At 34.3% G+C, this 26,026-nt stretch overlaps 1 protein-coding gene across 8 annotated transcripts; it reads left to right on the top strand.

Moving 5' to 3' along the window:
• The first annotated feature begins 413 nt into the window (after positions 1-413).
• LOC145203747 (epidermal growth factor receptor-like) lies at positions 414-26,026 on the top strand. Of its 8 annotated transcripts, none has more exons than XM_080076038.1 (33): positions 414-702; positions 1,578-1,691; positions 2,149-2,315; positions 3,055-3,301; positions 3,371-3,505; positions 3,575-3,667; positions 4,056-4,189; positions 4,960-5,098; positions 5,301-5,408; positions 6,155-6,290; positions 8,174-8,299; positions 8,648-8,766; positions 10,338-10,457; positions 11,272-11,391; positions 12,151-12,346; positions 13,291-13,380; positions 14,381-14,491; positions 14,706-14,790; positions 14,907-15,019; positions 15,106-15,247; positions 15,463-15,630; positions 15,984-16,070; positions 16,642-16,833; positions 17,152-17,307; positions 17,715-17,837; positions 18,407-18,506; positions 19,412-19,509; positions 20,470-20,619; positions 21,119-21,190; positions 22,226-22,466; positions 22,935-23,012; positions 23,167-23,271; positions 24,263-26,026. In XM_080076038.1, exons 1-33 carry the CDS (start codon positions 630-632, stop codon positions 24,820-24,822), a joined length of 4,698 nt encoding a protein of 1,565 aa, XP_079932164.1. In that variant the 5' UTR covers positions 414-629; the 3' UTR covers positions 24,823-26,026. The 8 variants fall into 8 exon arrangements, with proteins under 8 accessions (XP_079932164.1, XP_079932165.1, XP_079932163.1 ...); XM_080076039.1 differs by having other exon boundaries at positions 22,223-22,466; positions 24,281-26,026; XM_080076037.1 differs by having other exon boundaries at positions 22,223-22,466.

Below are 26,026 nucleotides of genomic sequence, written 5' to 3'. Positions count from 1 at the left end.
GTCATAACACATACTCATCTCATGTCTAAATAAATTTGTGAAAACATAAAGTTTTGTGGTTTTGTGAATCGCAATCTCAAAGCAGCATTTGCTTATAATACATTTAATTGGTAAACTAAATACATTTTGCTTGTAAAATCTGTGTTTCCTAGTAAACCCCCATAGTGTATATTGTAGTTAAAAGAAGTAGTGTACAGATGTTGAAAGCTATGTTGTGTTGTTGTTTTTTGAATGTGTCGCAAAAAGTTTTGAAAGGAAACAATTAAATTCTTGATTTGGCATACGGAACTGAAATACAAAATTTTATTTGTATCTGTAGTTAACAACAAAAAACTTTAACATTTATACTTACATTTATCATTTAAAAGCAACTTGGACCTCACAATACTTTAAAATGCACAACATTAAATTTTCGTTTACATTTTGTGTTCCAAGAGGAGCTATTTTAGGAGTAGGCATAAATCAAGTTTCAGGAAATTTGTACTTGGTAATCCTGTATCATAATACTTACAACTTGTCAAGCAACGGAAATTCACAAGCAAGTGATGTTGCAAGCCATCAATTGGATCTATCAAGTGTAACCTTCATTTAAAAGTTTATCATATTGGATTACTTTTACTACACGCGCTATGGCTTTATTGGATGTGGTTTTATGGTGCCTTGTCATTTTACAAGGATATAGCTTCAGAGGGGCAGAATGTGGTAAGCCATTTTATTGCTGAAAGATTTCTTACAATTGTGATTGATTGAAATTTTACAATGATAAAAATGGTTTGTTATTCACGAAGTGCGCTTGACTAGTGTTTAGTGAAACCAAACAACTGTATTAAATGCTGTAAACCATTTTGTTTAAATGCTGTAAAACATGTTGTTAAGCCTGGTGGACAGATAAGTTGAGATTTGCCTTGTTGAACCCAAAACAAACTAACAGTAATTCCAAAAAATGATATGACTAGTGTGTGCTGAGAATAAACTAAGATCATGTTTTATTGTTTACAGTTTAACTTGGCCCAACATTTTGCATTGTGATACCATTTCCATTTTTCTGTGTTTTTGTGCCTTTCTGTACTTGGCGGTTACCAAAGCTTTTTGTGTCTGACATTTCATGTTGTGGGGGTTTTACCAGTAAGGAGATGGTCCACTAAACCTATAATTAGGACCAAGGAAAAGTTACAGCTCGATGTAATGTTGAAAACTACAGCAATTCTTCGTGTTTTGACCAAGCAGGGTTTCCTGTGATGTAATGCCAGCTGGCTCAAAAGTTTTAGGGGGCACATGTCATGTTTTTTCGTCTTGTGTGTTACTTGACATATTAATTGTCCATTCTTTGAACAGTTTCACATGAATAACACAAGGCAATATTTTGGCCTTAGTAATGGTGATATGGAAGTGATGGCACAGTTTTAAATCTCGTTTTCAAACTTATAGATTGTCCCACATTTTAAATTTTAGACTTCGTAAACTTACACAGTATAATACATTCAATTAAATATAAATATTTTTTAAACAACAAATTTGGTGTTGATTAGTTATGGACTTCTTTTAATTTTTGTTTTTTATATTTAATTTTGTTACAGCATCATCAGATTCATGTGCAGGAAAAGTTTGCCCACCTACACTTGAATGCACTTTCCCTAACACTCAGGTTGTTTTAACTCAACCTGATGCATGTTGCCCCAAAACTGTTTGTGGTAAGTTAAGGCAGTTTTATGGCCAGTATTGAATTTTTCCCAAACATATAAGTTCCAATGTAAGTCCTTGACTGTATATATTGGTTGCATTTGTTGCATTAAAGTTAAGAATAAACGTAAAAACCAAAACATTACCATGTATTTTAAATTTCAACCATACTGTTTCACTCATGCAAGCATTATCATAATAGTGGGTTAAATGAAGCAGGTCAGCTCTTTAGAAATCCAGCTGCAATGTTTCATGGAAATATGCCTTTGAAATTTTGTTCGAATGAAATAAAGTATTCATCAGGTCTGAATTCTTTGAAGTATCATACATTAATTTCTGTGAAATTCTCTTTCAAAATCCAGTTGCAGCAAAAACACCATTTGATAGCATGAAAACCCATCTAAAATTATGTACACTTTAAGCAATGTAAGGCATTTGTTTTTTATAAGTTCAACCCATTTTTTTTAGTTTGCAAAGGGACAAAAACTCGCACATCATCACATGCTAATGCAGTGGATCATTACAAGGACTTAGAACAGCGCTACACCAACTGCTCATTGGTTAATGGTAATCTTGAACTTGCGATAATAAACCCTCTGGGTGGAAAAGAAATCAAACCAATTGAATTTACAAAGGTACAGTTATACTACAGTAACCCTTCTATGGTTAAATTTCAATAAAAAACAGTTATGTTCAATTTAAAGTACATTTGTTAATGCAATACTTTTAAGACTTAAAATGGATCATAATGAAGTCTGTGTGCCATACTTAATGGAGCTGTGCTTGGGCCATGAACATGTTTGTGTAGTACAAATCCAAAGGCACTGTGTGTTAAATGCCATGGGGGTCAATGTTTAGGCACACTTCACTTGCTCTGCCATGCTTATATCTAGTTGAGTTGAAATATTCTATTGTGATATAAGACTTGTATTACCGAAAGTTTCGCCATGAGAAAAGTCAGATTTATGTACACAGGGCTGTTGAATTGATTGCTGGGTAAATACCATCAGCTTTTGAGCCGGAGTTGATGCTATCATAGGTTTTAGTTGACTGTTTGCTTGCTTTTGGGTTTGTTTTCAATGTTGAGTGGTTACACCTCACAAACTAGTATTGTTTAAAATGATTTTGCTCCAGCAAATGCTGAGAGCTAAGGTGTATGTTCAGTGAAACATTATGAACTTTATGCTAAAAATCACATATATTTTAAAGCTAGAATACTTTTACATGCCATCTTCAATTAACAAAACAAGAATCCTCACAACAGTTTTCATAAAAATATCATTGTTGCTTGTAACCAATTTATTATGCAAAATATATGTTACATGTTTAAATTTAATCAGCCTAAATCAGCTTTTTTATATATCTCTTGTTCAGCACATTGAACAAGTGACAGGTTATGTTCTCATCTCACGTGTTACTGTGGATTATATTGACTTGTCTTCTTTACGCTTGATTCGCGGAATTGAGAAGTATGTAGTAAGCAACAAAGCCAGTCAGCACTGCCCCAATAAACCTGGTGAACACCAGGGTGCCCCAACCAAACAGTATGCACTTTATGTGGAGCATTGTGATGATAAATCGAAACACTATCTTCGCGAGCTGCGCATGCAGAACTTGACAGGTTTGTTCTTTTGTTTTTGTCAACGACACAACATGAAATCATTTTAAACAAGCTTTTTGTGTTTTGTAGAAATAATTGATGGTGATGTTGGGTTTGTCAACAATAGTCTTTGTAACATGGACAAGATTTTATGGAATGAAGAAATTTTTAGTTTGACTAACAAGCAGAAGTTTGAAGATCACAACTTTAAAGGCCTTCGACCATGTAAGTTTTTTACTTGTTACAACACTAAAAAAAATCTGTAATTTATATGCTATGCTTTGAAAATTTTAGGTTGGAAGTGCACCTGTCCAGCGGTGAAAACTTCTACTGGTTCTGTTCCAAATGTATCTTGCTGGGGAAATTCAACAAGCTTATGTCAAAGAAGTAAGTGCAATATAATGTTAAACTTTTTCAGAAGTCACAGAATTAAAAATTACGTACTCTGGAACCAAAGTTGTTCATGGATGTCAAACAACATAACTTAATAGTTTTGTCAAAAAATAGTTTATGTGTGAGAATGTGAAACAGTAACCTAAAATTATCTTGATAAAAATAAATTTGTAAAATAAACATATTTATACATTGTAGTAGCAGTTATCATTTAAAAGTTTGCATTAAAATGTATTTAGTATGTTGATATTCTATGGCAGTTTTGGTGTAGTATATTTATGTAATAAAATGCATTTTAATCATAAACATTACTGCCAAGGTAGTGGTGTATATAGAATACATCATGTAGACGAAAATGCATTTGTTTGGCAACTATTTTCAGTCACAAAAAGTAACTGCTTGGGTTGTGGAGCAAGCCGATGTAACAGTAACAAAGATTGCTGTGCTGACGCTTGTGCTGGGGGTTGTTTGGATTCTATGCCCGGAACAACAACAAAAAAATCAATATACTGTGTGGTAGGTAGCAAATTATATTTTATATATTTTCATTTGAAACAAGCTCACTCGCATTTTTTGTGTACACACATTAGTTTAGTTGTTTAACTTTTTGTATAGTGAGACTTCATTTAAAATCTGTTCCATTTTTTAAAAAATATTTTCTTTCCTGCTTTCTAATAAAAATGCTTTAGATAATTTCGAAATCATAAGTTCTTAACCTTTTATAGTAAACTTTGTATTCACTATTTAAGGTGTACATAAGATTAACTAGTTAGATTTTTCACTTCGTACTTTTCTCTTCTGCAATGAGTTTCAGGCCATGGCATATGCCGTTGTTTGCTTTCAGCGTGATAAAGATGTTTACAGACACTTAATGTCTGTAGGGATTTCACTCAAAATCCTTCATGTGTGCACACCTCATAGAGAGCAAGAACCAGTTCGTAAATGCTGTTCTCTTATTTTGCTTTTCCCAGACACAGGGCAACGCTTTTGCAGCATTTGTGTACATAGCGCTCATATGACAACCATTGAACCGTAGCAGCATTGCACATGTGCTATTGTTCTTTATTGGTCGGTTTGGCCTTGCTTCCCAATAGAAATTCTATATCCCAGCTTGAAAGATTTAGCATTTATTCTTTGTGCAGAATTTACCAAAAACATGTTTGTTTTAAACATGATAAATTGTTGGCCCTTTCCTAAATTTTGCCTCTATTTTGCAACCTAAATTAGATTTTTTTCTGAATGTTCTGTGTTATGTATTTCATTTGCATTATTTCTCCATTTTCTAGGCTTGCGCAGAAATAAACAACGATGGAAAATGTGCAGCTGTGTGTCCCAACGGACAGTCAATGAATCCAGATAATGGAGATATAGAAGTACAAGATGCCAAATACCAGTTTGCTCGTTACTGTGTGGCCCAATGCCCTGGTATGTGCCTGGTAATGATTATATTATACGATAGACCTCAAATTATAAACAGATATAATGTGGAATCATGGCATATGACTCATGAATGAAAAGCAATGTTTTTTTGTTTATGTTTAACAATGCAGTTTACCTGAAAAAAACTGATTTTACTTCTGTGCAACTTCCTAAAAATCAGATGTTTCAAAATTTTGCTGTCGTTTAGACAATGTCCCAAGGACAGGCACATATTGTAAGCGCTACTGTGAAAAAGGAACTTTCGACTACAAAGACAACACTTGTACACCATGTAAAGGAGGAACATGTGACAACAGTAAGTCATTCAGCTCTCTTTTATCACAAGCAATATATAAACATGTAGTTTTTATGTCACGTTTACCTTATATCATGTTCTCTACGCCCAACTTAATGCATTGGTAACAACACATTTGACAGCTTTATCTCTCAGATTTTAACTCTTACATGGAAAAAGCCGGTCATGTCGGTCTACTTATACACAGTTTCAGGCCAATGTAGTATATATATCATTTCCTGCCTGTGTTTTGCTGTTGTATTCCTTGAACTTAAGTGTGTAAGGCAACTCATTTGTATCACTGTTATTAGGTGGTTTGTTCAATGCTTTAATTACATTTCCGTAACACATTTTGTAACATCGCTTTCATAACATTTTTATTTTTGGTGATAAATATATGTGGGCATTTGTGCTTCAATAATTATTGTAACTTGGTAAATGGTAACGTCCTCTACATGAATCACTGAATAGTAAACACTAATTGACAAGATTCATTCTTAGGATCACCAGATTCTACTAAGTCTATCTCCGATCGGAAACTGTTTCCCTGTGTAGATAGATAGGTAGTAATTTGTCAATGTGTTGTTTGCTCTGGTGGCTTTTAGTAAAGGCGGACAAGGGGTGTGACAGGAAACCTCCCAAAGAAGTGCCAATGCTCAAACAAATCTGTATTTTGAAAACTAACTAGTAAACTTTGAAAATCCAGGTTTAAATTAGGCATTCAATAAAAATGTATGTATTAGGACGTTAAATACAGATTTTTTCAGTTTGCTATGGTCTTGGTGTGGATCATGGACCACTGGTGAATCATACCTACATTGATGCATCTAACATTCACAACTTTAATAGAAACTGTACAATTATTGTTGGAAATCTTATCTTCATCAGTAGCACTTTGAATGGGTAGGTCTGAGTGAATTTTTAAATAACTGAACTTGTTTGGATCTTCCAACTAAATCTGCGAGGATAACTTCTTCATTTGTTTCAATTTTTTTCACTCTAATTTTTAATTGGATGTGGTAAAAAAATGGTGTTTTTTTTAATTTTGTTGGTTGTCTTTAGTTTAAAACTGAAACTGAATGTCTTAACTTAATAATATAAAGTAAGTTGTTTATGACAAGATTTGTTATCTGCATGCCCTTTAGAAAACATAACATTTAGTAAGACTAATACTCTTACACTAACATTTTTCCATGGATATTGAAGATATTTTGCTGTGTCATCGAGTAACGGATTATCCAACAAAAGGTGGTAATTTGCCGAGCGAGCGTTTGCATTTTATTTTTTCCCGCTGGCTGTTACCTGCAAAATTTTTGTTTCTGCCATCATGTGAAAGCATTTCTTTTTTAAATATAATGTTGCTGAACTATTTTTAGGCTAAGTCGGCGTATAAGCTATAAGCAGTTGCACTGTGTTTTTTATTTTATTTTTCGCGATGCAAGTTTTTTTCTGAGTAAATCGTATGTTTTCGCGTTGTTTGGTTTGAACCTCATTGCTGGTATGATTTTGTGCATGGCCACAATATAGGGTTGGCATATGGGTTTGACATCATGCAAATACATGTTGCTAGAGGTTAGGTCCTTTACACTACAGACTATCAGAGTACAGGAAACAATAGGCATGCATTTTGGGCCACATGCTCCTTGCAACCATGTTTTTCTGGCAAGGAGACACTTATCCTCATAGTGGCGCATATTTTCTGATTATCATGACATGAGCCAGCGACAGTGGCTAGATAAAACTATGTGTCAACTTATGTTATTTTTTTGCCTTGCAGCCAAATTACCCGACTGTCTCTTAGGATAATAAGTTAAGCAGACATTCCAATTTGACTGAAGACTACAGCTCGTTGTGCTAAGAACATGTTATTACTCTACTGTCCCACACTTGTTTCTCACACTATTATTTGCTATGATAATTCCTTGCATATATTATATTTTTTATTATATTTTATTTCTTATTGGCTTGGTTTTGTCTTATTGGTAATACATGACAACTTTATTGCTACCATAGGTTATCAATTAAGTTATAAATCAAGAAAAACACTCTGAATCAATATATGTTACCTAATATTCATTAAACCTTGCTTCGCATTAACTGTGGAAATGTTTTGAATCATATATACCAGTATAGTGGAAAACCATTAAGTGGATAAATAACAGATAAATAGCATTTTTTGTTCATGTTTTTTGTCTATTTTGTTAATTTCCATTGGCATTAGCTATTGTTATATATTGGTTATTTTTGAAGTTTTTCTGCTGAAGTCTGTTTATGGTTTTTGCTGCAGTTCTTCACCATGTGTACAAAGCTAGTCATTTTTTGTTGTTTGGGGGCATTGCCAAGACACTATAAAGCTGCATTTCACACAATTTCGCCATTTGTTGCAGAAAAATTAAATCAGTATTGATTTTCTTTGATTAAATGGTTTTGGCTGCCACTGCATTTGTGTCACGATCCACAATGAACAGTTTAGTTTTTCTATAAATATTTTTTTTAATTTGCAACAACGATTTAATTTTATAGAAAGCAAAGTTCTAGTTTATTTGTAATCTAAAGTGTTAACACCTTTAAAGACCCTTAAAGTTACAAATGTTGCCCTTTTAATTGAAAAAAATCACTTTTTTAAGATATTATTTTTAGACCAGTGTACACCCATCACAAGTCTGAAATTTATTTTTAAGTTAAAGCTTAAAACATAATGCACGAAAACTGTGCAAAAACAGTATTATTCTGATTAAACAACTGTTAAATAATCAAAGTCTAACTTTGTGGATTGTGCATCACAGAGATTCCTACTGCAACGTGAGCAAAGTGAGCTACGAGAAAATTTTCGACGTCTTTCAAAATGTGGAAGAAATCACTGGATACCTGACTGTGGAGTTTTGGGAATGGGGAGACCTATGTGTTTTCAAGTCAGTTCATTCTTTTAATTTAGATAATACCTGAGTTTTAGAAATTTTAAGGTTTTATGTCACATTATACCAGTGGTTCCCAACCTTTTTGTAGTCACGGACCCCTTTTATAGATTTTATAGGTCCGCGGACCCCCAACGCAATTTAGTCTTGTTATATTTTTTGTTTCCTGTATTATACGTTATTATACTTACAAAAAATAAGAAATATTTTATCAAATCTTCGTTTTAAGTATAATTCGTAATGTGAAAACACTTTTAAGTGACTTGCCTTTGTCAGAAATCGCTTAATGGACTTTGTAGGTAATGCATTGGTGTTTAAAAAGGATGTTGTTAAATGCTGATTTAGAAATCTGAAGCGTATCCGAGGGAAACAGCTTAAAGGCCAGCGCTTTGCTCTCACAGTCTACACTGACCAGCCACAACTAAAGCAGTTGTGTTTTAACTCGCTTGAACAAATTGACAACGGTAAGCCATTCTTTTTTAACTCGCTTTTCTACATATGATAAAGTATTTGCTCAAGAAAAATGGCTTCTTTGATGCTTTCTGTGTAGTGACTGATTAAAGTTTCCTGTTCTCTTTCTGAGAAAAGATGCTTTGTCAGACAGTTGAATCACTGCTGTTTAAAACTACACACAACAGTGCTCCAAGCATTGACTTTGGTTACAATCTTGCAGCTGTTTTTCAGTCTGTACAGCTTGCATAATTTGTCCCTGCCATTCTTACACAAATGTGATTTTTACCCCCTATTTAGCCCTATTAAAGATACATTTCTTTTGGCCATCCACTGAAATTTTATGTCCCACAAAATCGTTGCTGAATTGAATAGACTTTAGTACAGGATACAAGAAGACATCCTCATTCAAGTCTATTCCAAAATTTATGTTTAATTTTGTGAGCAGTTTAGGCAAGATAACCAATCACTATAAAGTTGTTGTAAAGAATGTGATATTTTTCATATGCTGGAGCATATAAATGTCGTACGCAAAAAAGTTGATAAATTTTGCAATATACATAAAAAGTGAGTGGAAATCATCAATGCCAAAAATCTTACATATTATTTTGCACGCATCACATCCAGGTGCCTTGCTTTTATACTCCAACCCCAACTTGTGTTATATTGATACTATTCAATGGCAACAAATACAAGGGCAAGGTGATGGTCCCAAGCCCCAAATTGATAACAATCTTATTGATATAAATGGGCTGTATTGTGGTTGTAAGTAGCAGGGTTCAGTTTCTGACTAACCAGAAAAAATGTGGTACAAAATTCTTTTGTTGGTGGGAAACAATTTAAGTTTGTAACTGGTGTTTGTTATTTTTTAACGCTAACCCTAATCCAGTCTATTAGATTAGAAATCTTTCGTTACTGAAACTTTTCTCCTGGGAAATGCTAAAACCCCCTTAGGGAATTGGATCATTTTTTACATTCCGTAGAGTTCAAAAACCTATGAACTTAGTATGTGAAAAGCCTGGATTAATAAACTAAATTGAAAGTTTTTGTTGTTTGTTAAAGTAACTATACATTATTGGGCCAAAAAAGTTTTTTTTCTCAACAAATAATTAGTGTATGTAAGTACTAAATAAGCTGTGCTAACTCATGTTTAAACTAACATTTTGCATGCTTACAAAAGTTTTTCCTTTTAACACACCAAGGACAGTGTGTTCCTATTGGTTTCAGAAATAACATCCTGTGTCATTTGTCAGCTCTCAATGCTTGTCAAACTATTAACAGCGCAGTGCTTTAGTACAACTACATTTAGAATAAACTTTTGTAATGAAAACTGTCACAAAACATGTACAAAGAAAGATGTGAAATATAACCACCACATAAGCATGCTATAAACATTACAAGTACTTAGTAGATGATACTTAACTGTCTTGATAATTTTGTTTGCAACCAAGGCGATTGTAATCCACCTTTCTTTGAGAATAAAACCAATTCATCATGCGGATAAACCATTTTTTGTTGACACTCAAGTATTATAATTGGATTTATTTTTCCCAGTTGCCTGACTTTACTATAACCTCTGTTTCAGGAGTGGTGAATGTTGATAGAAACAAACTTCTCTGTTTTGCTAATACTATCAAATGGCAACAAATAACTAACTCTACCGAGACCAGTGTGGTTGTCGATAACCAAATCCCTACTAGCTGTGGTGAGATATGAAGTGCCATGGCATGACAGGCATTAATGTTGTTTTCCCTGCTTCGTGCCTGTTGCCATTGTTTTGTTCTTTTTGTTGGAATCATTTTAGTTGTTTTGTTTGTTTGTCTGTTCCTGTTCTAACAAATGCTTTGATAGAAATGAAATCAGATGCATTTTGTTGTTGATTATTTTAGTTCAACACTGCAACAATCCTTTATTTTTTTGTATCTCAGAAATAGGATATTAATTGTTAAATAGTCAATGTTTGAGAAATGGCCTTCTCAAACAGGCCGTTCATACTGGGTACAAAGTACTAAACACTCATATTGCTCTATTTCCTAATACACATTGAAAGCATGGCCAGTTGTTTGTGGGGTAGAAAACATGGCACTAAAGGGTTAACCTTTGGTGTTAAGTATTCATTCGCCACTTTAGTAATGTAGTTTCTGGGAGTTGGATGTAAACAAGATAGGTTTGAATCCAGTCCAGATATACACTTTGTGATGACTGAAACATCCCTGTGCTTTGTGCGCTGAGAAAACACATTGCAAAAAATCTAAGACAATTCATGTTAAGAAACACGTACAAACTTGACGTATGCAGCCCTTCATAAATAGTAACTGACCCAGAGTATATCCTGTGCAAACTGTTCTTGAAGTAACGGAAATGGGTTCAAATTGATTGCTTGAAAAGGCAGCATCTCAAAGTGAAACTTTTCAACCCAGTTCACCTTGTTTTGTTTATTTTTTATTATTTATTTTTGTTTGCACATTTGTTTTAGCTTGTGTTAATGTTTCGCATGTATTTTATGTTGTGGGATCCAGGTGATGTTACGTTTAACCACAATCGTCGCTTGTGTCTGCTTGACACTGTCCACTGGTCTGACATTTTCCTACATTCAAGCCAAGACTTTAATCATGTTGGCAAGATGAGATGTAAAAATGGTATGGATCAGTTTTACTGTTGACCATCTATTACCAAACTTGCAGTTTTCAAGTTATAAATATTTTTAAAAATTTTGTTTGTTTTTTTTTGATTATTTATTCATGTGTATACAATATGTTACACAAATATTATTATTTTATGCTTGATTGCATGTGTTGTTGTTGTTATCAGTTTAGTAATCTGCATTGATCCATGAAATTTTAAGTGGTTGTGCTAATGTAATCTTGACGGGCTTTAACTTGACAGTAAGAGTGTTGTGGATGTCAAGCGCTTGACATAAACTGTTCCTTGGAATTCATGTAATGTAACGAACAACTCGAAATGAATTGGATAGGAATAGTCCAAAATCTTAGCAATACATGTAATAGACAAAAATAGTAACCAAAATAAAATGTAGGGTTGTGGTATTTGGATCAAATGTAGAAATTAAACAAGCATTTTAATAACCTGTTGCATATTCACAAAGCTAGTACTGTCAAAGTTTGTCAATTTTATAATTCTATCAACTTTATAGAGCTCTTTTGGCAATTAAATTTTTTATGAACATTTCGGCAGCCTTTACCAAGTTGCCTTCATCATGGTAAATAACACAGAATGTGAGTTGTACAGTGCATTCAGTGTATTTGGCTCAATGAAGGTGTCCTGTATAGAATGTCGAAACGCTGATACCAAAATACAATTGCCAGTAGAGCTCTTTAGGGTTGATTTTATGCTTGGCAACAGCAGCTTATATATTTACAATTCTATGTTATTGACAGTTGCATGTCATAAGACTTGTGTGGATGGATGTTGGGGTCCTGCTGCCACCCAATGTAGAAAATGTTTGGACTACACTGACAAAACAGATGCTTCTGGTCAATTCACCCCTAAATTTGTTCCTGACCCCCAAACGGGTCATGATATGCCAGGCTACAATGTGACAACATGTGTCAAGGAATGTAACATCTCCAAGGGGTAAGTGCATACAAATCAGCTATTTAAAATTATATTACAGTTAAAGATTGGTAATATAGTGTATAAAAGCAGTTAGCTGTGTAGCTGATACATTTGGAAATTGACAGCCAATATAGCACATTATAGTTTGGGTAAACATGAAAATTTTTAAAAAAGTGTTAAACTAATTACTATAACTGTCCAATGATTTTCTGTGAAGACTTTTCTGCCTGTGTATTCCCAAAAAGCAGAGGCCATCTCACTGGAAAAAAGTGATTCCATTTTCAGGAAGGTTCAGGTTGACTTGACCTGTATAGTTCTGTGTAACAATCACTGTGATGCTAAAAGCCTTATAAGATTGTCTTCACACAGTTTTAATTAGTTCTGCCCAATGCTTGAGAAAACACATCACATAAAATTGTCAGATTAATGTTCACATATGAGATAGCCATGAATAATTTATTTTAACTATGCCTTTTTTGACTGTGAGCAATTGGATTTAATATTCCTGTGGTGTTGTAAATAGTATGTGGCAATGAAAAATGTTGACAATCAACTGTCCTGTAGAGTTCTAGCTTCTATATATTTTAAAGAATTTAAAGAATTACACAAGCACAAATCAAATTTGTATGTCTGTTTAATCTATTGACTGGCTTTGACTTAAATGCCAAACAAAACCAGTACACTTTCATACAATAGTAAATCAGTACATATTTCCACATTAAGAGTAATCTTTTTTGCAAATCTTTTCTGTTCTGTTTTTCAAAATGTAAAATTGTAAAAAAAATCTGTAAGATTGTATCCCTAAAATTTTTTTAGTGACAAAAGTCTCTGTGTATTGCAGCACATTTTGGAATTTGGTGTTAACCAGATTTATATTTAAAACTAAGCACTGAAGCATTGGTTTGTATTTGAACTCTTTTGTATTCCAATGACTTAATTTCTGTGTTTATTATATTCAACAGAGTTTATCCATCAACTGATAAACAATGTATACCCTGCCATGAGGAATGCCTAAAAACTTGTCATGGAAAATCAGAATACAACTGCACCAAGTTAGTTTTGTAGAGTGTTGTTTGTAAATTCACAATGCTGTGTTAATGGCTTAGTCATAAATCATTTGTGTGTACCATGCTTAATGTTCACCTTATTTCCTGGATGTCCAACTGCTGAGTTTTCAACAAAAAATGCTCGTCAGCCAGAAACTGATCATAGTACTAGTATGGAATTTTTTTTACACTTAACTTGTTTATGCTTTGTATTAGTGATGGGACGATACCAGGTTTTGAAGCGAGTACCGATACCGAGTACGAGTACCACATGTATATACCGAGTACGATTACCGAGTACTTAGTTGTATATCACTGGCTAATTTATCTGCCATGGTCGGGGTACAGGCGTGCACACACACATGCCAAAAAATGTAATCTCCACGTGATAGCGAAAAAGATATACGTAAACTGGCGGAACTTTTTTCCAATTTTGTGCTGTCCGAAGCAAATATTGGCATAAAGTTGCCCGTATTCTTATGGTGTAAATCGGCCATTGGTACTCGCATGTTGGTATCGAAAACTGAGGCAAAATATTTCGATACCGAGTACGAGTATCGATACCACTGAAATCGTTCGATACCATCGATACCGAGTACCGGGTACCCGTCCCATCACTACTTTGTATATATAGTTTGTGTCATTTTACTTTTTGAAAATATTTCAAGTGTGGACACATTTTGCGTCATTTTTGTGGTGTGTGTATGCAAATGTGAATCAAATTATGCAGATTACCAATATTCAGGATTAATAACAGTTGGTATTGTAAATCTATCATTTTACCAATTTAAAAGAAACATGATGTACTATTTTTAATTAAGAATGACTGTTTTGTAAAGCAGTAGGGCCCAAAGAAATGAGACTTTTATGCTGAAAAAGTCCATTTTTTGTCTCCTGCTATTTGAAACCTGTGGTTTTGCATTGAAGCATCAACCAATCCCAACCAATTTGATTTGTTTTTTAAATAATACCAAAACTTTATTAAGACATATTCTTTCTTGTTTAGGTGTAAAAACTACAACCTAGATGGAAAGTGTGTATCACAATGTCCAATAACGCACTTTACTGGTCCCAATAAAACTTGCATAGCATGCAGTGGATCTTGTATTGATGGGGGGTAAGTGGATCTTTCTGTGTCATTTACCTATTATTGTCAGTATCAATAGTAAACCTGCTTTTGTTTACACTCAACCTGTAAAGTCAAACTTGCCAACCTAAATGTTCAGACTATTTCAACTATTGTTAATAGCTAAGAGGTGTATGTTTGCCTATTTATCGAACATGGTAAAGAGGTGTATGTTGCCCATTTATCGAACAATCTATTCAAACAGATGCAAAGGACCGGAAGATTTGCTAGGAGTTAAAGGTTGCACAAAATGCCATAAGTCTTTTAACGAGGAGACTAACAGACACACGGTATGCACGACTTATCCTTTGCTTAGTAAATTAACACAAGCTGCCAGTTTAAATGAGTTTGTTGCATTGTATGTGCTGTTACTTGTACATTTATGTGGGACAAAAAAATTGTTTAGTTCCATGGAGCCCACTGTCAGATCTGCCTGAAACATTTAAAGGAAAACGAGTGCCCTGAAGGTTGTACCACAATAGACATGAAAACAGACTTCCAATGCTATGAACCTCCAAGGTAAGTTTGTACAAGTGACATTCCTTTAGTCATATTAAAATTATCTCAAGCTGCAATTGATTTAAAAATTGTGCATTCTTTTACAGAAACAATTACACTACTGTTATAGTACTTTGTGTGGTGGGGGCATTCGTACTGTTTGTTGGTATCTTCTTTTTCTTCTTCTGTCGGCACAAAACAACAATAAGGCGAATGAAACAGACCTTGGGCGAAAAAGTGGTGGGAGATGTGAGTAAAGCTTTCCAAGCCAGCAAAAACTTATCTAAATGCATTGTTACCTTTTGTGAGATGTTTTTATTGTTTAATTGATTTGATCAAAAAAGAAATTGTCTTTTTTGGATTAAATTACTTTTCAGGCCTTGGTTGGCATTTATTTCAACTCTAAGTAGAGTGTAAAGCTGTTAGTGGGAAAAATACCATAATATACAAAATTGTGCATTCAGATTCCATTAGCTGATAATGAAGCAACCCCCCTGACACCCAGTGGAATGAGTCCAAACCAAGCTCAGTTGAGGATTGTTAAGGAAAATGAATTGGCTATGGGAAAACTGCTGGGTAGCGGTGCATTTGGAGCTGTGCATAAAGCAATTTGGACTCCTATTAATATTCAGGTTAATATAAGCTCACATGGCATGTGTATTTTGTGGCTACGTTATTCTGTACCATGGTTTAGATATTGGTTTAATCTTTCAACATTTGTATGCATTGTTAATAGGTACTTTATGTATTGAATTTAACTGATAAATATATATGATGCTTGAGTTGTGTTGTGACAATTGTGATAAAATACCAAAAAATGTTAAGTTTAGGATACTGGCATCTAAACAAGCACAAAATTTACCTTTAGACAACTATCTAAGGAGGGAATTAATGTTGTTAACTGCAACTGTATCTTGGTTGTAGGTTCCTTTAATGAAACTAATAAAAAAAAATTTGGTTGTATAAATTGTTTTTGAATTTAAAGGGTGAAAAAGTAAAGATTGCGGTTGCTGTGAAGACACTGAAAACACCTGGAGATGTAAATCCTATGGCTAACAATGAAATCATGGACGTAAGTGAAATGGCATTTTTGTACTAGACAAGCAAATTGCTTGGATTAACTAACCTATGGTTAAGAGATGCATAATAATGGATCATTTGAATTTGCCCACTATACAATTGGCAATAAAAGCTTGGTTTACTTGTAAAGGGAGATATTTTGCCATCAAAATGATAGTCTACAGTTGGAGAGAAAGTCAAACCAATACCTGTAAATAGTGTATTGATTTTGTTACTATTTTTTTGCTTAGGAATGAATGAGCTTTTGATATTCCAACTGATAAATTTTCCATTTATAACAGAAAGTTTGTCGCAGTAAATAGAATATTTTGTTGTGTAGGCAAACACTAATGGTTAACATTAAATAATCCTTTTTTAAAAATTTACTATGAATTAAAATAAATTGGAAAAATATACTTTCAATGTCGTAAACATACCTAATTACCAACCCATTTTTTTGATTTTGTTTTCTGTTCAAAATGTCCATCCCTGCAAAATTGTATAGTCACGTTTTAAGTACTTCATGTATCATCATTACCAGCACAATAACAGGGGATTTTCATGTCCTAAAATTATTTTTGCAGGAGGCTTACATGATGGCGTCGGTGGACTGCATTTATCTTGTGCGACTGCTTGGTGTGTGCATGACGGAACATGTATCACTTATCACTCAGCTCATGCCACTCGGCAGCTTGCTAGAGTACGTCCGCAACCCTAAGCACCAGGAAACAATTCACGCTGGACACATCGTCAACTGGTGCACTCAAATTGCAAAGGTACATTACACCACAGCTCCAAGATCCATTGTTTTAGTCGTGCAAGATTTGCTATCAAGGAATTTACCAATCTCTTACCAACCTCTTTGGGCATTCTTAATTCCTCAGTGATAAAACAGAAAGTATTAGTTTTCAAAGGGTGTACATTTTCAAATCTCTTTTAATAGCATTCTTAGCTTTACTTTGTTTGTGTAACCACCATACTTGTGGTGGTTACACCTTGTGGTGGTTACGCATTTTTCTGAACTTTTTCATTAGTTTTTGGTGATTTTAAGACTTTGGTGTGTTTATAATGCTAAGACTTTTGTTACTACATAGGGCATGAACTATCTAGCTGAAAAACATCTTGTGCATCGTGATCTTGCTGCAAGAAATGTTCTTGTTAAGACACCAAATCATGTGAAAATTACTGACTTTGGTCTCGCTAAAATCCTGAATGCAAGGGAAGATATTTATCATGCTGAGGGTGGCAAGGTACAGTCGCTTTCTGAATTGTTTATATTGTTTAAAATATATGTATATAAATCTACATTACCAAGTGAATCAATTCAGTTTGACAACATAATTTTTAAATTACTGCATTTCATATCCAATAACTTTTTTATTTCAATATTTGGTTGTTGTAAATGTTTGTGGTATTTATGTCATTTTACTAAGCTATTAAATCTGTAACTTTGGATACTATATACAGATCTGTTTAAAAGAAAATGTTAACATAATAAAGCATGTCACATTTTAAGTATATTTTCATGTACTAAATAAAAGCAACTGTTTTTATTGGAAATAATACCGGTAGATGCTCTACATACACCTACCAAATTTTTTTACCGATGCTGGTGTATGCATGAATACAACTTAACAAGTTACCATTTTCTATTCAGTTGCCAATCAAGTGGTTGGCCATAGAATGCATAACGGAAAGGACCTTCTCACACCTCTCTGATGTCTGGGCTTTTGGTGTCACTTGTTGGGAACTTCTGACTCTTGGCGGTCGACCCTATGACGTATGTCGTTTCACTCAACTATACCCTTAATAATGCATCAAAACCAAACGGAAATCCCCTATGTCTTCTAACAACAGTTTTAGTCTGGTTCACAATAGATGCTGCTAAAGAAAGCCCCTTTACCTTAGTTCACAATTAGACCTTTGTAAACAACTGAAATAAATTGAATAGTTAACAGATGTCAGTATTTTAAAATATTCAACAGCGCGTAAAAATATCAACAAATTATTTGATAACTTGTTTAAAAACTGTACTATTCGAATTTTTAAACAAGTGAATTAAAAAAAAATTAAACCCTTGTAGTTAACACTTATCAGTATTTTAAAATATTCAAAAGCCTATAAAAATATCCACAATTTATTTGATAACTTGTTGAAAAGCTTTTAATTTGATATTTGGATGGGTTTTTTTGTGGTAAACAATTTTTGAGTTGAAATTCAATGTGCTCATTTTAACAAACATGTTTTATTTGTATGAATCATAACATTTTTTAAATTAGCTACACAAAATGGCCACATGGCACCAAACAGCAATATAATTGTAACCCAAGCTATATATACATATTATAGGGAGTTCGTGCAGTGGAAATGTTGTCCCTGTTGGAAAGAGGAGAAAGATTGCCACAACCAGCTTCAGCGACCATTGATATTTACATGGTTCTCATTAAATGTAAGTAGCTAGGCAGACTTTATAAAAATAGTTATATAGAGAACAGTGGTCCGTTTAACATAAAATGGTATTCATTTTGGGAACTCCAGTCTAGTTGCACAAGCTAATTATAATATTTATGACACCAGAGAAGAAAGGTCATGTTTTTGCAATCTAGACATTGATTGGCACTGAACATGAACATAAAAGGTATTTTAAGATGCCAAGTTTTGACAAAATCATGATCCAATAAATATGGAACTGACATTTCATGCCCTACTTCCAAAAAAAAAAAATGATTTCCCAAAAAGTTTTGCAGCAAACAAATTGCCAAATACTGCTGACAAGTTGATGAATAGAAACCATGTTTAATAGTAAGTCTGAATAATAGTGGTAGTGTGTTAATGAAGCCTACCCTGTGTAAGGCGCTAGGTTGTCTGGGTTGCTTGCCCTCCCCTGCTTATTTACACTTTGTTCTCAAATGACCTGAAACCCCTTTTACTATCTGTGTGGGCTTTTGTGCCGTTTTAGGGCTTCTTTTGTACAGGCGCTAAAACTCCTTTTTGCGGTACAATGTTGCTAGTTGATTCCTTTTTTTGGTTGATTTAGCTAGTTTATTTCTTTCCTAAAAAAATATCATACATTAATATACATTGACTGTGTGGGCAGTTATGTTGTTTGTTGATATAAAACTTAAATATAAAACAAAAATCTATAATTTTACATACTTTATGTGTACAAACTGTTACAAAGCATTTATATCTTTTCATATGCTTAAATTAGTCAAGTAGCCCCAAGGTAAAACACAACAGACCAAAAATAGACATACGGAACAGAAAGCATAACTTTCCACTGTGTGGTAAAATTGCACAAGTAAGACAGTAACTGTGTGTTTAAAATGATTCCAATACTTTTTTTATGTATAGGCTGGATGGTTGATAGACTCTGCCGCCCTAAGTTCCATGATCTGGTCAAAGAGTTTACTGCTATGTCGAAGGATCCTGGACGATATGTTGTGATGAAGGTAACTCACTTCGTTTTATTTGTTATTTTATGATTTGTATCTTATCACTATGAGTATTGTGCCATAATCTGATGTGTAGTCATCCTTTTAGCAAAAGGTGAATTGGTTCCACATAGGTTATGTTTTTTTGTACTTAAATTAGAATTTAGATTAGAACGAGTTTTTTTTTCAAAGTAATAGAATTTGCATTATTTATACTACTTTGTTACATTATTGTTTTTATTGGCCACATTGTTAAGTTTTAGAGATTTTTTGGATATTACTGCATTTAAACACTGCAAAAAAGAGGTACAAGTACAGAAGTTTGGAAATGACTGGCCTTATGTCTTATTAATTAATTTGTAAGAAGGCTATGTAAAAAATTGTTGTATTTAACCAACAGTCAAATAACATAACAAAATAATAAAAAACTGCAACAAGATTTATGGGTTGACCAGTTAAGTACATTAAGTGAGCACCCAATTACATATAGTCAAGTACATGCATACAGTTAATAAGTTGCTAATTTGCATGTAAATAGTGTGGGGAAACATGCATGGCAGAAAATGTCTGCTAACCCATTTGCATTTTGCACAAAGAGGTATACATGTTCTCAGAATATTTTGTTTCAATACTAAAACATTTGCATATCATGGGCTCAATTTACCCATTTATATTTTTTCTCTTGACAAAAGGCAGCATGGCCTACCCAGTGTTTTAAACTATACTTTAAAAAAAAACATTTTTGTCCATTTTATCACATTTATTAAGCCAACCTGCTAATATGTGGCTAATATGTAGTGAAAATCATTTCATGCCACCAGTTTACTAAAAATGGCCTGAAAGAGTATTAAATTTGTTGTAGTATCAAGCCAACCACTATTTGTGTAATGTTTGTTTGTTGGCGTCAAATTGTTTAGAATCTGGTCAATTAATAAAGCCATAATTGGCTAACATATCATAATGTTTTTGTGTTTTTAGACTGTAGCTGGCTCTTGTATCACAAGCCCAAGTCCCACCGATGAGCTTCAGTTTTTCCGTCAACTCCTTGAAGAAGAAAAGGGAGAAGATGGTTCAGTTATTGCTGATGAGCCTGACCAGTACCTGCTCCGTGATGCCCTGCTAAATAAGGTATGTTTTCAGACAATTTCACTTATGAGTCATTTTGTTGTTTTCAGTAGTTTGCAGTTAAGTTTTTTCTGTTCTGCATGACTGGTTTGTACTGGGTTGCTATTTTTGGCATATTTTTCAGTTTTAAGCGTAACAGTTATGTTGTGAATGCATGATCTGCACAACAAAGCATTTTTTAGTGGAAAACCACTTTTTAAACATAAAAGAGTCAAGCTTAATACATACATAGAATTTGACAATCCTACCACATTTTTGAACAAAACTGAAAAAATGATGTTCGTCTCAGGAAAGAGTTTGGTTAAACTCCTCAAAGCGAACAAACTATTTTATTCATGTTTCGATCATTTTTGGATTGAATTGAGGATAGTTGATTATCTAACATCTGCCATGAAACCAAAATTTGTTCAATGCAACCAGTTTTGGAGTAGTGTTGTGGCATTTATGTGTTCACTTTTCAGTTAACCCATGCATGTTTTGTTTTCTTTTCATTTGTGCCCAGCGAGACAACAAATACACACCAATGTCAGCAGTAAATTCCTCATCTGAGATTCATGCGTCAATTCATGGCCGTGTAAGTTTGTTACACAGCAAATTTGCTTCACGCTTCAAACATTCATATCGCCTTAATTGGCCTTAAAATTTTGGTACCTAGCTGTATGCTTTCTATATGTCATGTCTGCATGCTCTTGTTACTAATTGTTCAACAAAATTAACCTTGCAGAAGATTGCACTAAAGTTAAGCACTGCACTTAACATCATATGCTTAACAACTTTATTTTTGGTCTGGCTTGTTTTTATGCAAATTTGCAAAGATTAAGTCATGTAACCCTTACCAAGTTTAATGCAAGCTTATGCGATTGCACAATCCCCTTTAAATACCAGTTCAGCCATGTCTAAGAAGACTGTGTGGTATTGCAGTAATAATGTGTTGCATGAAGAATGGTGCCTAATCTATAGATGTAAAAAAACTGAACTTGGCCTCGTGGTACCTATTTACAATTACTAAGAAATGAGCCAATTATACCACGTATCAATGGAAACCGGCAATTATGAAAAGTACTTGTAAAGTAATTTCCGTACCACGACAAACGCCTGGATTAGATGTCACCATTATCTGGCGCAGGAGAAAGGATATATGCATCATGTTCCAGGCTTCCTGCCTTTTCCTGAACCTTTCCACATTTAAACGGTTTTGAATCCACTGACAGATTGCTAGTTTGGGAGAAACCTTTAGCTAGTGGAAGTAATTGCTTGTAGGAAATAGTGATCTGCTAATGCCCGCTATTGCTGTTTTATGGATGCTTACCATGACATTGACTGGGCTTAACTTTTGTAAAATATTCTCTGGCTCATTCAGTATGGACAAGGTTGTTTTGTTGGTAAAATAGAAATGTCAACTAATTCATTCCTAAGACTAACAAATACCTAAAATGTTTGCAATGATGCAACAAGGTTTTACCCTTGGTGGCAACTATTAAAACTGTTTTCTCTAAAAAAAAAATAATGAAAAGATCACTAATAATTATTATTTCCCACAATTGCATTTCACGTAAAACTAACAAAAGGGCACAAAAATGACACATATATTTTTATGTCTGTCAAGCAGCCGGAGTATGAAAACCAACCTACAGTGAGCAACATACAAGAGACAACATTCATGGATGGACCACATGGTCACCGTCTGTTCTCTCGCAACACTCCGTCTGCAGTGTTTTCTACCTCTTTGTCCTCATCAAGCAATGGTATGGGTCGAATTCCTGAAGGGGAAGAGCCTGTTAGTCCTATTATCGATCCTGATGATGTTTTCGCTGAATCTGGGCACTCCAACAAGGCAAACATCCAAGCAGGTAAACTATTTACAAGTTAGAAATGTACCAATACAATAATTGTCCTGATCCACAGATGCTCTACATATGATTCCAGTCACATATATTGACTTTTTTAGTCGACAATTTCAGCATGCTTACATAAGTCTGTGTATTTCTTGTTATAAACCACTGTGGATATCCAATAAAAATATGGTATCACCAGTTCTTTTGTAAATAGAATTTGCCTGAATAAGGACTGACACCATATTATGGGGTGATTTTAAGCAGGCCGAAATTGTCGGCTGATATATGTTTGCCAAGTATTGCACTTTGTGGTCCCTTTTTCACATTGTAAACAGAAAATTGGTCAAATGAACTTTGCATTGCTTGGGCTGGTTTCAGTTTGTACAATAATAAAGTGGTAAACAATTGTTTGCATATTTTAGCCACGTATTGTTAAAATGCACTCTGTGCTCTAGTACAAATGCATTTTTATCTTTATTTTAGAAGAAACGACGGTGAACAGAAAAGATTCAGAGGAGACACAGCGATATACGGAAGACCCTACAACCAGAAAACATTTATGTAAATATCTAAAACAGTTTCATGCTATTTTTAGAACTTTTATTTTTAGTCTCATCACATTCTTATTCATACTAACATTTCGCTGATTAGCAATCTGCCTAAATGGCATTTAGCAACTAAATCAAAACAATAATAAAAATAATCATCCACTCAGTTGATGACACACATACAGCACCTAAAAAGATTCCAGAAGCAAGTGACTCTTTTAATTATGACGATGATCAGTATCTCATGCCAACTCCCAGCAAAAAGATGCCAGGTAAATGAAAGAAATGACATTTTATTGTGCAAATTTCCATAGTTTTCCAAGCTTTTAAATTAGGTTTATTTTTTGCATGGAACGATTTTACTCTGAATGCACTGAGTTTAACCAAAAACCCATTTTTAATTATTTTGGGGTTTGCAGTGTTTTTGATTGCCAATTCAAAAAATTGTTACAACAACCAAACTGACATATTGATAGACATTAATCAGGGGTCTTTTGATTTGCTGCTTATTTTTGTGTTGTTGAATGCTTTGCATCTAATCGTTGATTTCCCTTTTAACCAATTTAAACCAAAGTTGGTAATATAAAATACCACATGTTAAATTAAACTTAAGCTGAGTCACTGACAACAGTAGTGAATCTAAGGCAATGCTAAAGAAATAGAAAATAATGCACAAACTGTTAGCACTGTGTTTGGAAACACTAAAGTGTATTCTGTGGTTAAACTGTAAACAGATGTCATTTGGTTTCAGTAGTTGCTTTGCACATAGGCACTAATGACTAATGGCAGTTCACCAAGTAGTTTGTATTCTGATAGTTTCATTTTGTACTAATATTTCAATGCTCTTTGGGCATGACAGCCTTTGTTTGAACCTTCAGTGATAGTGTCAAGGCTGTATGAAATAAATATAAAGTTTTTGCAGACACTGTGTTACTATTTAAGAGAACTAAAATTATGAAGTAATGTGTCAGTCAACATTTAATTTATGAAAGAGAACTTGTTGATTTTAACCTTTTATCAGTCTTTAATTCCTAAACAAAATCACAAATGATATGCAAATGCAGAATCAAGTTTAATCTTTGGTGATTCACATGATTTTGTTTGGATTGTTTTGACGATTGAATGCAACATTAAAGGTTTGATTAATCAAAATGTGTGCTGATTTGAAAGCATGTGCTCTCTTAGCTGCCAAATAAACTTGCATGTTGAATGACCCTTAGTTGCTTGCATGACACAAACCTCTGCATTTTCTTTCACTGACAGTTTACCTTGATCTCGAAGGCCCCTCACTGCAGTCTCCGTCGGCGGCGGTCGCTAACCAAGCCTACGTGCAGGCAAACTCACTAAACCACAATCCAAATCCAAGCTCAGACTATGAACAACTGTCCGCCTGCAAAGGGGGCAGTGCTGTTGCTGCTGATGCGGAGTATGTGAACACTAATGAAGGTGAAAGCCTGACTCCGACTTGGTTTGAAAATGCAGAGTACATGGCAACGGACAGTGGTATTGGCGAAGACACCCAGTCGCTTTTGTCAAGGGGCAACACGGGAAACAGAGTAAACCGTAAAACGTCGACTCAGTCATCTTTTGATGAAACTGACGAACTATCACTACTGCACCGACAGAAGAACGGGATTGCGCGACCGAAAAACGGCCCACCACAAAAACATTACACGGGCGACCCCATGTGGTCAGCATCTTCCGAAGAATCGCTAAACAATCCATTTCAGGCATCGATCGAGAACCCTGAATACATGGGGTTAGTCCAGGCTGAAGTAAAACAGCCAAACAATAGTCGGACTGCGATGCACACGGCGATTTAATGCAGTTTGTTGTAACTTTTTTTCTTTGTTTTATTTTACCTTTTGATCTCATTCGCAACGCACACATAGGTGTATGTTTTAAGACTCCTATTTTAAGAATGAAATTTAAACCTAGCTGTTTTGTCGCATGCATTTACCAAAACCAACTTTTTCATGATAAACCCTAAAACCATTGTTTTTAATTTTCTGTTTGAGAAGAAAGACCTATTTGTCGTATCAGCATAATTTGCGTTTGAACGTTGTTGCTTAAATCAAGTTTAGAACAACGATTTTAGTTGAATCGATTTTTATGAGCTGTTTCTCCTAATCAATTTTGGAATCAAGTGAAAATATAAACGCTTCAGCTTTCCGTAGTTGATGCAGCATTGAATCCACTGCACTATGCATTTTACGCTCTGCGTTTTTGTAAATCATGCCCTTTGTTTTAAAATGTGCACAATTTTACCAATGCACAGAAGCGTTGAAATGCGATGCTCGCGACTTCTTCATTTGCAGCAGTATTTTGTTGTTTTCCACCGAACAAGCCTGCCGTCTGCCCGTTTATCAAAGCATTGTTGTTTCGCATTTTTTGTCTTTTCGTGTTACTGCTGGTATAACTTTCGTTCACCCAATAGTTACTAATATGTTTCAGTTTCTGTAATTGCGTGCCCAAGACGTGCCATTTTACTCTGACTCAAAAAGTTGTACCTAGTGGAAAAATAATTCAATTTTTTTGTAAGTACCAACCATAAAAAACACCTAAGTATAATTTTCTTATTTAAAACACTCTATCTTATCATTAAAATTAAGCAGACCTCCAACAATACGGCTCACGGTTAGTACATGTGGGTGCCTGTGAACGTACATACACCGTTTTCTTTTGAAGGCAATTGCCTAATGTACCGCATATAGTATGATCAAAATCAACTTAATCGCCATTTAAAAACAAGTGTCGACTCCTTGTAGTTGTGACCTAACATCATATTATTATAGGCATTGATGGTACCTTAACTTTTATAGTACTTTGCAGCCACGAGATGTAAGTTCAACAAATTGTGAGTTAGTACATTTTCTATTGTTTCGCGTTCGAGTTGCATAGTCCGCACGTGTGTACATAATATATATATTTGACCGTACCCTTTTTGCCGTCTAGGAGTACCAAGGACTTGTTGGCGTGATTTTTGTTTTCTCATGCTAACCAATGTATTAAAGTGACTCCTTGCAA

This window comes from Phallusia mammillata, chromosome 8 (assembly GCF_965637545.1).
Source record: "Phallusia mammillata chromosome 8, kaPhaMamm4.hap1.1, whole genome shotgun sequence".
In the NCBI taxonomy this organism is placed as follows: Eukaryota; Metazoa; Chordata; class Ascidiacea; order Phlebobranchia; family Ascidiidae; genus Phallusia; species Phallusia mammillata.
Note: the sequence above shows the minus strand (reverse complement) of the source record. Positions and strands in the feature narration are given on the sequence as shown.

What these genes read in the sequence shown, in the direction of transcription:
- LOC145203747 (XM_080076037.1), top strand. Translation starts at nt 630, where the DNA reads ATGGCTTTATTGGATGTGGTTTTATGGTGCCTTGTCATTTTACAAGGA. An exon ending in AACCAATTGAATTTACAAAG is followed by an intron (nt 2,316 to 3,054) that starts GTACAGTTATAC and finishes TCTCTTGTTCAG; the next exon opens with CACATTGAACAAGTGACAGG. An exon ending in GTGATGCCCTGCTAAATAAG is followed by an intron (nt 20,620 to 21,118) that starts GTATGTTTTCAG and finishes ATTTGTGCCCAG; the next exon opens with CGAGACAACAAATACACACC.